This window comes from Lissotriton vulgaris, chromosome 6 (assembly GCF_964263255.1).
Source record: "Lissotriton vulgaris chromosome 6, aLisVul1.2, whole genome shotgun sequence".
In the NCBI taxonomy this organism is placed as follows: Eukaryota; Metazoa; Chordata; class Amphibia; order Caudata; family Salamandridae; genus Lissotriton; species Lissotriton vulgaris.
The window spans coordinates 445,795,727-445,810,541 of record NC_141694.1 but is presented as its reverse complement, the minus strand read 5'-3'; the positions used below and the strand labels follow the sequence as shown (position 1 = coordinate 445,810,541).

Sequence of the window (14,815 nt, the reverse complement as noted above, 5' to 3'; positions counted from 1 at the left end):
CAAGAAAGCTTAAATAAGAGGGCTCACAGCTGGTTTGTGATCCAAAGCTACTCAAAATGCTCGAAACAACCGTATCTCGGCACCATCTTCTCTGGATCATTAAAGGAAGGCTTCCTGGCATGGAGGAGGGGGATTTTACCCGTCAAACCCCACACGCCCCCCTGGAAACGTACATTTCCAACTACATTATGCCGATTATGTGGCAAAACTGAAGAAGATTTGTTGCATCTTTTGTGTACATGTAAGTCACTAGACCGGAAGAGGAGAGAGCTGCTAAAACCGCATATAAAGGAAATGCAGATCCGGTCTTGCAGACAGGCAGTGAAGGCGTGCTTCAACTGGGCCAACGCTAGATTAACTTGCAGTTTCGTCCACTTCATGAAGATGCACAAACAAAACTGTATGCAGCAACCTGAGCATAATCTACCACGCCCAAGTCCTTCTGCCCGGTAACTGTCCTTGATTTCTACCACTCACCGACACCAAGTCTAGTGGATTACGATCAAACAATTGACCACTAGATCTATGGCACAGGCGTTGCCCTCAGACCGGGGCTCACTCAAAGCCTTCACTCGAACTATGTATTTTTCCCACAATTTTATTGTATGCATTTTTAATTAGTCAACTGCTCGATTTTAGAACATAGTAACCAGTTTTCTAAGGAAATATGAAATTGTGCTACATATGTATTTTTTTTTAAACATTTTATATAGCTGTGTGGACTGCTAAGATTTTAATTAATCAAGCAAGAAAGATTACTTACCCACAAAAATCTTCCAATTCTGTTTAAGAATGTTAGCAATTCAACTGTATTATATAAAGCTTGGAAACATTTCCAAGATAATTAGACTGAAAAGCAACTAACTAAAAGTCAAAGACATGAGATTAAATTCCACCCAATTATGGGTTTTGTATGTCAGGTTTCATGTAATCCAGGCATCCTTGTATGGAGAGCATGGTTGCCATATAAGAAGCACTTCGATTGGTGCTGTGGAACGGAAAAAAGACCTTCCTGGTCTCCAGTATGACCCACCCAATCATTTTTACCTAATCATCAGCAAGGTCTGTAGCAGGTGGCGCCTTTCCTATCATCCTTTTTAAATATGGAAACTATCATTGAGTGGCGTCATGCCTCAGGAAAGGAGTTCCTGATAGGAGCGATATGGAGTGTGTGAATGTGTGAGTGTTGGGACTATGCTCTCCAGGTCCCAGCACTGGTGTGCTTTTCCAAAACTGTACCTTTGTGTACACAATTGGCACACCGAGGCCACATGCAATTCCCTTAAAAAGATAAACAACCCCAGGTACCAAGGGTAGAGTGACCAGAGAAGGCCTCTGAGGGCTGCAGTATGTACTATGCCATCGTCAGATACACGCAACGCCCCCTGCCACTGAACACTGGGTGTCTTGGTGCAGACCAAACTAAAGAGTAGACGGCACACACCTGTGTGCCATGCCCACCCACACTGCCTGTGGCATGGGTAAATCACCCCTCTAAGAGGCCTAAAGGCTAGGTGCACCATACCACAGATGAGGGGCATAGCTGCATTAGCACTATGATCCTACAGTGTCTGCGCAATTCGCCGACCTTCTAAATAGTGAAGCCCTTTTGAGTATGGGCTGGGAGTCGGTCAACACAAACTCGCCAGCTACATGATGGCTTTACTGAAATCTGGAAAGTTTGACATCAAACTTCCCAGCACAATAAGATCACACAGATGCCAGTGTTGGATTTAATGAAAAATGCACAGAGGGCATCTTAGAGATGCCCCCTGAAAAACAACCAACTCTGGTGTTCTTGACCGGTTCCCAGCCATCTGCCACCACCAGACAGGTTTCTGGACCCCTGGGTAGTGAGCCCTCCTCTTTCTGGGTCTTATAAAGCAAATCCAGGGCAGAGGTGTCATGCCTCCGCCCCAGATGTACAGGTCCTCAAAGAGGGCTCTTCAAAGGAATGCCTCATTGGTTAGCTACCCAATCCCCCCCCGCCCCACCTTTTACTAATATCAGCAACTGGCTCCCACCAGTTCTGACCTCCATTTCGGGCACAAGAACAGATGGAAAAACCTAGCCAGGATGGGAGGCGTGCCACCTTTGCCAACCCCACATCTCATTCCCTGCTATCTTGAAGATGGGGGACACCGTCAATCAGGTAGAGGCCTCTGTCCCCCTTCCACTGGAAGGGGGCATACTATGGGTTGTAAACACCCCAGGGAAGGGACCCAATGATTCCACCCTGCACACCCCTAAATCTAGTATTATGGGGCACCCCTGAACCTTGTCTTTTCAGATTAGACGTGACAAGGACAACCAAAGAGCTTGCTGCAAAAGAGGACAACAACTGCATTGGTCCCCGCTCTGACAAGGACAACCAAAGAGCTTGCTGCAAAAGAGGACAACAACTGCATTGGTCCCCGCTCTATTGGCCTATCTCCTGCTCTGAACCCCTATGAGCTGAACCAGAGGTGCCCTGCAGCCAGCAGCCTCCAAGAACCCTAGAGTCCTTCCCAGCCTTCACAAAGAAGTCCTATCTCCTGTGGACACTGGATTTCTTCAATACAAAACCTAGCCAAGGGCTCCAGAACAAGCCGGATCCACGAGTCTCCACCACTGTGCACCAGACAAGCACTGCCCAAGTTAGAGTGGCCCAACACCACAGCGAAGTCCCCCCGGTGATCCCGACTTGAGTGGCAACGTTGAACGACATCCACCCTCAACCCGAAGGCCCCCACCGGAATTGGCGAGAAGAATCAGATAGGAAAAGATGCCCCTGCATCTGCAGCATCTATGATCCGAGGTGCCCGATCGACTAGGTCTTGGTGTCCAGCAACTCTTCAACTTCATCCTCCAGTCGTTGGTTCCCTTTGTCTTCTTCTGGCTCCAGCCTGCAGTCCTTTTTGTGACAGACATCTATTGAAATGCTTTGGGCTCCCAATATCTACTAAGCACCCTGTACCCGGCCGCCTCAGTGCCGCTGGGGTGACGTGGACTTGGTGCTAACCTGGGTCCCCTTTTGCCTGCGCCTTAACCATAGGAGCTTGGCTCCTGACAGAGTGGCCTGCCTGTTAGCCAAAAGGGCTAGGGGGACACCTTTGTTGGGGACTGCTAACATTTGGCACCGTGCACCAGGCCGCCTTACAGCCACTGGTGGTGCCACCTGAGTGCCAATCTGAGCCATGGGGAACCTTGGTTCTACCCCCACCCGCCCCAAAAAAAAAAAACTCCAATTGCAAAAAAACTATTTTCTCACCTGTAGCTTAACACTTAGTTTTTCCCCTAGGACTGAATGGTGTGGTTTCTCTCGGAAAACTCTTCAAAGTGTTGAACTGTTATGTACTGCAAAATCAGTAATCTATTGCACGCACAAGAGTTAACAAGCTTACAAGTGTCCTATGTTCTGTAAACTGTGTGGAGTAGCTATCATACCAACCCAGAAATTAATAAACAATTACTTACCTGCATTTTTAAACAGTTTTCTCAACTGCAAAAAGTTATCTAAACGTTCCTGCAAATCCAGCCTTCACGGACTTATGTGCTACTAAGGGAGTCTTTGTTCTAAAAATAAAAAAACATTTTAGCCAAACAATTGTCTAGATTCAGTCTTTGAGTGTTGACATTTCTTGCTTGAGTGTGTACAACAAATGCTTAACATTACACTCCTGATAAGCCAGACTGCTCAACCACGAGAGAGTAAGGTACTATCTACTTGAGCCTCAGCTGTACCTCTGGAGATCCACTCTACTATGCACACTATTTACCTTACTTTGGTATAGTATTTACACAGAGCGAGCTCCTCATAAGAACAGGACTGGTGGCGCAAGATTCTCATCATCGTAAAGTGCTGGGAAGTGGTTCTCCCAGACATTGGCTGGCCCTGGCTGACTGGTCAGATACCTGATCGGATGTAAGGAAAGGATGATTTACATACCTCCAAAGCATAGTGTTGGCCTTCTAAGCACAGACTATGTTGTTGGTTGTGGGTCTACCAAATGCCCCCGGGTGCATGGTTTAATCCAGGTTCTCTGTACCACTGCTTAACATTTTACTCCGCAATTACAGTCTTCCAGGAAATAATTATAGAGCATAAATCTATGAAAGATCACAAGCAGAATGCTGTCCAGACTGCCAAAATAGCTTAAGAGAAAACCTACAAGTAGGCATTTGTTTAAAGGTGATTTTAGAAACATACATGGTCATTGAATAATAAGCGTTCTAGGATTCAGCATAGTGGTGGAGCAGACTGGACTATTAAGATCTCAATATGGCCTTGAACTACAAGTGATCGATATAAAGATCTTTGTCCAACTAGAACCTCTTCCCGAGGCTTGCCTCTTGGAGGGGCCAGAATATGCCTGATGCAGGGGGCGGGGGGGGGGGGAGAGGTGGGTGCAGGACAACAAAATCCCAAATTCCCACAGAGGATCTGGAGTGTTGTCTTATTTATGACTATTTGCTCATTGGAACTCTATTCCAACTAGAGAACATGAATACAGAAGGCAACAAACTTAGAACTATCTAAAACCCCCATGCTGATTTTGCAGGATTGAATTAGAATAGCTTAGTGCAGCCGGTCAATGAATGTTTCTCCAAGGCCCAAAACCCAGTAAGTTTCAACCCCTATGAATTCTGTTCTGAGCTGGGTCCAGACTAAATGTATCAATTTTAGGTTGATGTGAAATGATACGATGTACACCACAGAAAATCTTTTAAGACTATGGAGAAGCAAGTATTTTACAGGACATCGTATTTAGAGACAATTCTTAGTTGGATAATAAAGACAGGTGGTGGCTGCAACAGGAGAAAAACCAGAACTACATAGTAATGAGTGTTCACAACATTTGTGAATTTAACATTAAAACAAGTTAGATTTGAAAAGATACTTACTGTCTTATGAACTGCACTGCATCTTCATATTTCATTCCACATTCAATTAATGCAAGGGCTACAAGGACTGGAGCTCTGAGAGAGATAGGGGGGGGGGGGGGGGGGGGGAAATTAACACTTAGTTTCACAGATCTCAAACAGTGTATCAATTGCATACACAAGCCTACACATTTCTCCAGTCATGTGCACGATTCATGAACAGTCGGAAAAAAATAGCTCTTTACAATTGCAGAGTTCCTTTTTAAGCTTTGTTCATCACTGCATGTTGGCTGCTGGACATCAGGAAAAACTAAGGCAGACAACTAGGTATTTTCAAATAACCTCACATCTTTTACACACTTCAATCAACCGTACCTATAGGTTTTTTTTTTTTGCTGCATTCAGGTTCCACTGTACCACCTCGCCTACCCTTGAGACTTCACTCACTTGGCAGCCTAGAGTGGAACCGCAGCACAAGCAGTTGCACTATAGACTGAGGGAACTGCAGAGCATGTACAATGTAGTTCTGGCCCAAATGAGCCCTTAATGCATTTGCATACCCAAAACACAACTCAGCAGATGGCAGTTTCAAACAGGGCTAAGTAATACAGGTTGTGTGGAAAGCTGGCTCTTCCCGATACATCAATAATCTGGTATACTGTGTAAAGAGTTCTGGGGGTAGAGAGGGGCTTGCTCGAACAATCCTACGGTGTTCTATTAGAGGGGACTTTTTTTTGCTTCCGTCTCCTAATCATTGCAGCACACATTTTATGCAAAAATAACGTTGCTTCAATTATTATTGAAAATGCCCCACTGTGTATGCTCTGAGAACAAGTGAGTACGAGTGACTGTATGGTTTCCACGATTCCAGAGGAATCAGGGTTGTCATGTTCAGTGGTTGTCAGAAACGGTCTGCTCCCTAGTAAGTTTGGGGGTTGGCCTTACAGTGGCACTGTGAGCTATGTGGCCTATGGGCCAACATATCCTGCAGGGGTTGTCCACAGTCTAGGCACCAAGCCCTTAGTTTATGTTGTCCAACCAATGAGCAGATCCTACAGATTAGTAGGAACTACGCAACCCGGCGCCGCCAATGTTGGTTAGGCACTTATTTATTGGTTAAATAGGAGTAGTTCAGTTGTGCTTTCCCAGAGACCCCTACTCACATTAAACCAGAGACGTCCTTAGTAGGAAGGGAAACAAATATCTCAGCTGAGTGGGCACATCCTATGTATTGGCTGTTGGTTTTAACAGGCTTGAAGGATTAAAGAAATATTCCCATATTGAACAAACTCCGACAAATTCATTTTTGTAAAAATACTTTATTTTCTAACAATGACCGAACAGCTGATGGCAGTGAACTATACGTGGATACTCTAAATATCTTGGAAAATTGCAGACATGCAGTTACAAAGAAACTATTACAACATGGCCTACCGGCAATGGGTGGAGGGGTTACCTTTGTGGTTGAGACACACCAAGCATTCAGGACAGAGGTATTCTACTCTTTGGTTACATTTACAGCTGTAGACACACAAACACAATGGTGTCACACTTATATTGAAGATGACATACCAGAGGAATACTTTACATACATGGACATAGAAGTCCAGTTTACTTACCAAGAGCACCTAAATTGGTTTAAAGGCTCCCTCCCACACACCTTAGAAAACACGAGACTCGGTCCGCTCTGTAAAGGAGCAACTTGGCCAGTCCTAGCTTCATATACATTACATAAAGAAATTCACAGGCTAGGAGCAGTAAAAATGCATACACTATATGAAGATCTAGTAAAAATGTACAGAAGTCTTACAATACATAATGCAAACACATAGTTCAACCTGTGAGGGTAGCTCAGGCTGCACAACCTCAATTAGCTTCCACGGGTATAAACCCTCTAAATGCTGAAAGCCATAATGGGAAGAATTCCCACCAGTCAGGAACAAGTACTATTCTGAATAGCACAAAAATATAGCACAGCATGAATCAGTTTTACCCATACAGGCAAGAGAAAAAACATAGTTAAAATTCTATGTGCTTGAAGATGGGGATGGCTCCCCCGACAGAATATGGTGCCACTTGGGGTACAGTCTTTGCTGCAGTTAAAACCAGAACACATGGTACCCCTTCAATAGCTGTAGTGCCATATGTATTGAAACAAATGCAGAACCTGCCCTGTACTTAGGGAGGAAACCAATAGGCAATTTTGCCCAGATTTCTGCAATCATGTTAGGCAAGATAAAAGGGAAGGCACCCGCAATGGCTATACACCAATGCCTACGGAAATGGGAATTGCATGCCTGGTGGTTTAGTCATAATAAAATTGAACAGGAAAGAATTTCAATATGGTTTAAAAAGAACACGTATCAGAATAAGCCAAAAACAGTGAGCAGACATTCAATAGTCACAACTTAAAAAGGTATGATAAAGAAGGTATTGCATGTGAAAAGTTAACTCACCTTCCAAGACCAGCAACACAATGTACTGCAATACAACATCCAGGTTCCTCACGGAATTTAGCTTTCAGAAGGCTGAGCCAATCATCTACAATCTGGTTGGAGGGGGGTGCACCATCATCAAAAGGCCAATCCTACAACAGAAAAATACTTGGTAGAAATACAGCAAGTTATTTTTTTTAAATAAGCACTCTGGAGCAGTGCAGTAGTGTTAAAAATCTTAGGCTTAGAATGACCCCTAAGCTGCACTGCCTGCTTTATTTGGTTAGGTCTTGCTAAAGTCTGCATTCGCACTTCAGAACTTATACCACCAATATACAGACATGCAAATCTCCCTTAGAAGTGGCTACTGTGATAATAGCGGTAAGACCACACACTGACTTCAAGCTCCCCTTCACTCAGGAAGGACTACCCCTACATAGTCGTTGCTCCTAGACCTGATGTATCCTCCCTCAAAAGCCACGAGAGCAGCAAAGTATGATGTGCTGAAAGTCACCTGCATAGCTTGCTAAAGTTATGGCACCCTGCCATGCAATTTTTTGGTTAGCCCTGCCCTTTACTGCGGTGGATCATGCAATCCCACTGGAGGTGCCCCCTCTTTTTATGGTTTTGTTCTTCAATGCCATGTTTGGATGGCGTCTGGACTTCATTTTAAAGTAGGAGTGGCTACTTCCCCCTCACCTCAAGCTATACACCGACAGCAATGTTTTGCTAGTTCATGGGCACAGGCCCTTTTACCTTAAACCCTGCAGGCGCACTGCATAGCTTGCTCCAGTAACTGGTCTAATCAGTTTTCATAATTGGGGACCATCCTTTCCATTTCGTGAGCCCCCACCCCCACGCCTTCCATCAAACAATGCTTCGTAGCAACATTTGGGTTTTCCAGCACACTCTCGAATTCAAGAAGCCAAAATAAAAACCATACATAAATCCCACAAAACAAATTCTCTCCTAATTAAGCCTGCCATTTGAAATCAGTAGAGCTAGACACTTAACACCTAGAGTGTGTCACTTATACAAAATGAATGAGGGGGAGCAAGTCGATTTAATGTAAGTGACACAGTGACTTTGATCACGCAACATGGTGTAGAAGTCCTGGGAAGCAAAAAAAAAAAAAAAAAACACATTTAAAATAACAAAACGCTGGGCAGATAAAAAAAATGAACAAAAGAACGAACTAAGGATGAGATGGATTCACCTGCACATTGCAAAAAGTTGTTTCAAACGAGTCCAGCAGGTCTTTGCATCTATGGATGGGAAACTAATGGTCTTCACATGAGCTTATATTTTCAGGTCACCGCCTTGGGATTCTGGGTAAGGGTTTCCCATGTTAAACAAGTAATTTATTTAAATAATGAGGATGATGAACGTGCCATAAATTATGAATAACTTTTTAAACTGGAAACAAATAAGAGCCTATGAGTACTATTGGGTGCTTGGGAACACAGCTCTACCTTCATTCACCCCCGAGTAGATAGGTATTCCTGCTCTAATGAAACCTCTCCATAGGGGACCCCAGATTGGAGAAATTACTGCAGGAGAGCAATCGGAGCAGGGTTCAACACACTAAAGCAACAAAATACCGGCCATATGAACATTCCCAACAGCTCCCACAACACTAGGGACTGTTGCCACTCTGCACAGCAATGCGAGGTAATTAGATTTTCATTATTAGCGTAGGCCTGCTGAAACCCCGAGCATATTTAGCTGGGTGTGGTGGTGTCCATACATTTCTCCTTCACAGGTTCCTAGATGAACTGGAACAACCACAAGGCACTACCTAAAGAGACAGAGGCCTTAGACTAAAGGTTGAGAACATACTGAATTCCTAATTGATAAAGTGACTACTAACTAGTTCTATCTCCACCGGCACCTTTAGAGCAGGATATGAACACTGACCATGAGAATGGCACACAAGTTCAACTCGTTCTTTAGCACGCTACTCTTAACAAGTCCCAAATCCTCGACGAGACCTCACAAATTATCGGCCCATATCCCTGCTGCCCTTTTTGTCCAAAATGTTGGAGGCTCATGTTACCAACTGCCTCTCAAACTTTGTGGAGGAATCGGGCTATCTGCAACCTAATCAAGCAGGATTTCGGCCTGGTCATTCGACCGAGGCAGTAATACTGGCCGTCCAGAACACCTTGAGGTCCAACGCTGACAAAAATCTTCACCAAGCCCTGGTGCTCCTTGATTTGTCTGCGGCGTTCGACACGGTTGACTATTCCATTCTGGTCAACCGTGTCGAACAGGCAGGCCTTAGAGACTCTGCCTTGGCTTGGCTAAAATCTTTCATATTCGAACGCACCCAGTCTGTCTGCCTTGGATCTTTCTCAGCTCCCAAAATCAACTCCTTTTGTGGGGTCCCTCAAGGCTCTTCCTTGTCCCCCTTATTATTTAATTTGTATATGCGACCCCTCCTCTTTGCTTTAAGAAAACACAAAGTCACTGTATATAATTATGCAGATGACTTGCAGTTAGTCTTTGCACTCAACTCCCCAAATGCTGTGGAGGATTTTCAGGCAACCATGACCCTAATTCAGAGCTGGATGTCTCTAAATCATCTTAAATTAAACCCGGGGAAAACAGAGCTGATTTTGCCCGGCAAGAGCGAAATCAGTTGGAGCCCTAATTTCTGGCCTACGGACATGGGCCTCCCCCCTAAGAAATCACAAACTGTAAAAAGTTTGGGGTTAACCATCAACGAGGACCTCACCTTAAAATCCCAGATCGGTACTGTGGTCTCTTCTGGTTTTTTTCAACTGAGAAAAATCAGGAAAATTGCACACCTCCTCACCCACACTGCCCTAATCCAGGTGGTCATGGCCCTAATCCTTTCCCACATTGATTTTTCAAACAGTCTCTATCTAGGCTTACCCATAGGCCAACTTAGAAGACTGCAGTACCTACAGAACCAAGCTGCCAGACTGATCTGCAATGTTCCCAAATGGGTCTCGATCAAATCTGGCTTAGAGACCTTGCATTGGCTTCCTGTGGCTCAAAGAGCCGAATTTAAAGCCGGTTGTATCATTTTTAAGGCATTGCAAGGTAAGGGCCCTTCCTTCATCAAACAGCTGATTGGCAGATACGTCCCCTCACGCAGCTTGAGATCAGCCCACAAAGACTTACTTGAGGTACCTCGCTTCAAGAAGAAACGACAGGGAGGCAGCAGTTTTCATTTTTTAGCAGCAACCCTTTGGAATTCTTTGCCGCTAGCCCTTAGACAGTGTAAGGATCTTCTTGCCTTTAGAAAGGCATTCAAGACTCATTTATTTACACAGGCATATTTGAAATAGAGACTTTCGTTTGATCCACCCTGGTTATGTTTTTTATCTCTTTCCAGCGCCAAGAAGCCTCTGGGCGTATGCGCGCTTTATAAATAATAAATAACATAACATAACGAGCAGACTTGATCTTGACAAGCTTTACAGGCCTGCGATGCAGAAAAGTTGTTAGTGGGAAATTGAGCAGACCACCACACAAAATCTTATCTAGTCTATCCACTTTCTCAACTGACGGACTTCTGCCCTTCAGAATGTTGAAGGCTTAAGTGTGTGAATTTAGGTCCAACCCAAGCTATTTCTCAGAAGTTCGTTGCAGCTTATACTATCAGCTAGACATGCCATTTCGGCATCACACCCCTGTAAATGTCAAGTCAAGTCAAGTTACAAAATTTGTATAGCGCACTACATACCCAGAGGGTTTCAAGGCGCTTAGGAGGAGGAGGAGGAGGATTATTTGTCAAATATCCACGTTTTAAGCTGCTTTCTGAACGCTAGGTGGTTCTGGGTGAGGCGGAGGTAAGCGGGGAGTGAGTTCCATGTTTTAGCAGCCAGGTAAGAAAAGGATCTGCCTCCCATGGTGGTCTTGTTGATGCGGGGTACAGTGGTGAGGGCTTGGTCGGAAGAGCGTAGTTGGCGGGAGGGGGTGTAGAAGGACAGTCGAGAGTTGAGGCAGTCTGGTCCGATGTCGTAAAGTGATTTGTGTGCGTGGGTGAGCAGTCGGAAAGTGATTCTCTTATTGACGGGTAGCCAGTGGAGGTCTTTAAGGTGACCAGAGATGTGTTCGTTGCGTGGGATGTCTAGTATGAGCCTGGCTGAGGCGTTTTGGATTCGTTGGAGTTTCTTCTGGAGTTTAGCGGTGGTACCTGCGTAGAGGGTGTTTCCGTAGTCCAGTCGGCTCGTGACCAGGGCGTGGGTGACTGTTTTCCTAGTTTCGGAGGGGATCCAGCGAAATGTTTTTCTGAGCATGCGAAGAATGTTGAAGCAGGAAGAGGATACGGCGTTGACTTGTCTGTTCATTGAGAGTGAAGAGTCCAGAATGACGCCAAGGTTCCGTGCGTGGTCTGTCGGGATGGGTGCTTTTCAGAGGGCTTCCGGCCACCAGGAGTCGTCCCAAGCAGAGGGGGATGTGCCTAGGATGAGGACTTCTGTTTTGTCTGAGTTCAGTTTCAGACGGCTTTGTTTCATCCAATGTGAAAATTTGAGCAATTCTAGGCCACCCAAAACAGTAAGAATGACCTGGACGCACGAGAATAAAAAAAAAATTAAAAATGCAAACTTATAAAAAGTTTATAATGATTAAACTGAATTGTTTAAAAAATTTTTAAAAAAACACCAGACAGTATCACCATGTGTTGGACAGTCATAAGTGCAAATGTTATTAACCAATGAAATGCAGGTGCACAAATTAAGCACTAGTGCGTTCCGAGGGATGTTTTTTTTTACCCTCAACTAAAATTACTTTTATCAGAGGATAGATGCAAAGTTTGGAGATGTGAATGGAAATAAACAGCCCAGTAACTAAGTGCAGTTGCAGGCCCTCAAAAGACAGCAGGGCAGAGGAAAGAGCAGAGCAACGGGGGCACAATAATTCAAGGGCAGAACAGGGAGGAGAGACTACTAAAAAAGTTGTTGTGAAAAGGTAATTTCCTGCTGTGTAAGGACACAAGCCATCCAATCACAAGGATGTTTTAAAGGCTATGTTGCAGGAAAGGGACAAACGTTAAGAGCAATACAACTAACAATCCAACAAATGTATACAGCGCACAGCTACTCAGAGTCTCAGCTCTGCTAGCCTTATTGACCACCAGTATCAAAGCAAAACTAATAAGCCACTTCAAACAGCTAGGTCTTAATGTAGCATTTGAAGGCACTTTGTCCTTCATCGCCCGAATATGGAAAGGAAAACTATTCCAGTCGGTGGCAGTAAGAAAAGGAGGAGCCACCCCATTTTTTCCTTATTATGCTCAGGACCACCACTAACAAGGCGTCAGAAGAACGCAGGGGTCTTGCCGGATAGTAGGAATAATCCTGAGCCAGGTACTGCCTCCCTGGCTAAGATGTAAACTAATGAGGGGACAGGCAACCCACACAAAGCCCACAAAAAGTTTTGTTACTGTCCGAAATGGGTCTTTGACAACATTCAGCTAAAAGCCACCATTAAGCAAGTTTAAAAAATAAATAAGCCATAGCAGCCCCCCTCCCCGGCGAGGTCACCAACACTGTACGGTGTCGGCATAACAAGCTTTTTTCAATACTGTGAAATTCAACAATAAAAAAAACACTTCTAAAGTAGATCAAACTACAAATTTGCTAACAGGCTTAAAGACAAATGTGATTGACATTTACTCACCAACACATGGATGCCTTCTTTTTCTACTGGAGCAGTGTCATATGTGGCTTCGCATACTCTTACCACTGTGGTAACACCGTACTTCTTTAGTTCCTTTGGGGGAGATGGGAGGCATTAGATGAATACTTAGCATGTTAACAAACTGAAGTAGCGCTCTCTGGGGTGAAGGTCAACAAGACATCAAATACAAGTTGAGCTAATGCAGAAAAGACATTAATTTCCTGCCACAGTGCTAATAGAATCCAATTTGTTTATGAAAGGCTATGCTGCGCACATATTTGTAAGTTTCAATACAGCAAAATGAAAGCATACGATAATCACATGGTACAAAAAGCACAAGTGCAACAATTCTATAACTTATTGCATAGAGGATAAAAAGATAGGCATGAGCCCAGAACAACCAACTTATAAACATTACAGAGCACGGAAACGTTCCCCCACCACTTTGCCCCTTAACATGTAACACACGTTACACTATTTCTGCGGAAGACTACACTTAAATTACACAAATACACTCATCAGCTTCCTGTTTGCCAAAGGTCTAACAGTGCCTTAACCTATCGGGATCGAATATATATTCATCTACACACATACTTTGTTTAAATGACTAAGATTTGAAATGCTCAGGTGACTGTGATTGGACACATGGCGACTTAGTTCCGCCACTAATGTGCTCTGTGAGAGCAAATAGAGCTTTCCCCTTCCCTAAGAAGATTTACCCTGCACCTATAAAACAATCATTGAAAATGCAATAGGTCTCGCCTTTGATCAAGTTAAGGCCAATTGCTTTGCTAATGGTATTGTATAGCAAAGCACATGGCTTCAACTTATTGAAAGGAGAGCCCGATTGCATTTTTAATGCTAGTCTACTCTGCTCTGTAAATTTGTCCTTCACCGTAGTGAATCAGAGGCTGGGTTGGATTCATTACATTACGAACAGTGGAATCACAACATTCCTCTACCGGAGACACATTACAGTCTCCCTCAAGCCCACATAGCTAGTTGTATCAGCAGGGACAGGAGCTCAAAACACCTGATCTGAAGAGGGGCCCCATCGCACACCAATATAGACTATACAGCATCAAATTAGGCAGAATGCAGCTCTATGGGCCAGAGGGATTATAAGTACTATAGTGACACATACCTTTTTGTTTGCCCAGAGGAGGCTGATACACAGTGGCCAAAATGTGTCGGCATTCACTCAAAGGACCAGGGCTTTAGGTGGGCCGAGTCCTGCCCGTGTTCAGCACCGGCAGTTCTAAACAAGCATTTACAATGCAATGGTTTCGCCTTTGTTAAAGTTAGAGCTATTGGCATTGCTCTTGACATTATTTTTATTTATGTATTTTTTAACATAAATAAATGGCATTGTCATTTACAATGCCACTAGCTTTATCTCTCGCAAATGACACACACAGAGCCCCCCCCACACACACAGCCGCACAAAGCTCCCCACACACACAGCCGCACAAAGCTCCCCACACACACAGCCACACAAAGCTCCCCACACACACAGCCACACAAAGCTCCCCACACACACAGCCACACAAACCTCCCCACACACACAGCCACACAGAGCCCTCCACTATATACATTATGCCGATTCATTTTCAGCTCTACAGGGGGGCTGTGCATGAATTTGGGTTCTACACGACAGCTGGAAGATTACGGCGTCTACTTCACTTACAGATAAGATACTATGTGGCTGTAATCGGCAAAAGCAAATCGGAACAGGAATCGGAAGTACTGAAACAATGAAACGGTATAAAAAGAACTCCTTAACGTGTAAAGTTATTTTTGTAAGATGGACTATGTTTACCTAGGAAAACAGTGGGGGGGGGGGGGGGGGGGGTGACAGCTTG

General features: G+C 44.4%; 1 protein-coding gene across 1 annotated transcript in view; it reads right to left on the bottom strand.

Annotated features, from left to right (window-relative positions):
- The window catches only part of PTP4A1 (protein tyrosine phosphatase 4A1), a 52,313-nt gene that overhangs the window by 26,018 nt on the left and 11,480 nt on the right, over positions 1 to 14,815 (bottom strand). Inside the window, exons 2-4 of the mRNA XM_086926456.1 lie at positions 12,954 to 13,046; positions 7,320 to 7,450; positions 4,885 to 4,959 (exon numbers count right to left, since the gene is read on the bottom strand). Of these exons, the coding sequence (XP_086782582.1) occupies positions 4,885 to 4,959; positions 7,320 to 7,450; positions 12,954 to 13,046 (299 nt within the window). The remainder of the gene's footprint in view (positions 1 to 4,884; positions 4,960 to 7,319; positions 7,451 to 12,953; positions 13,047 to 14,815) is intronic.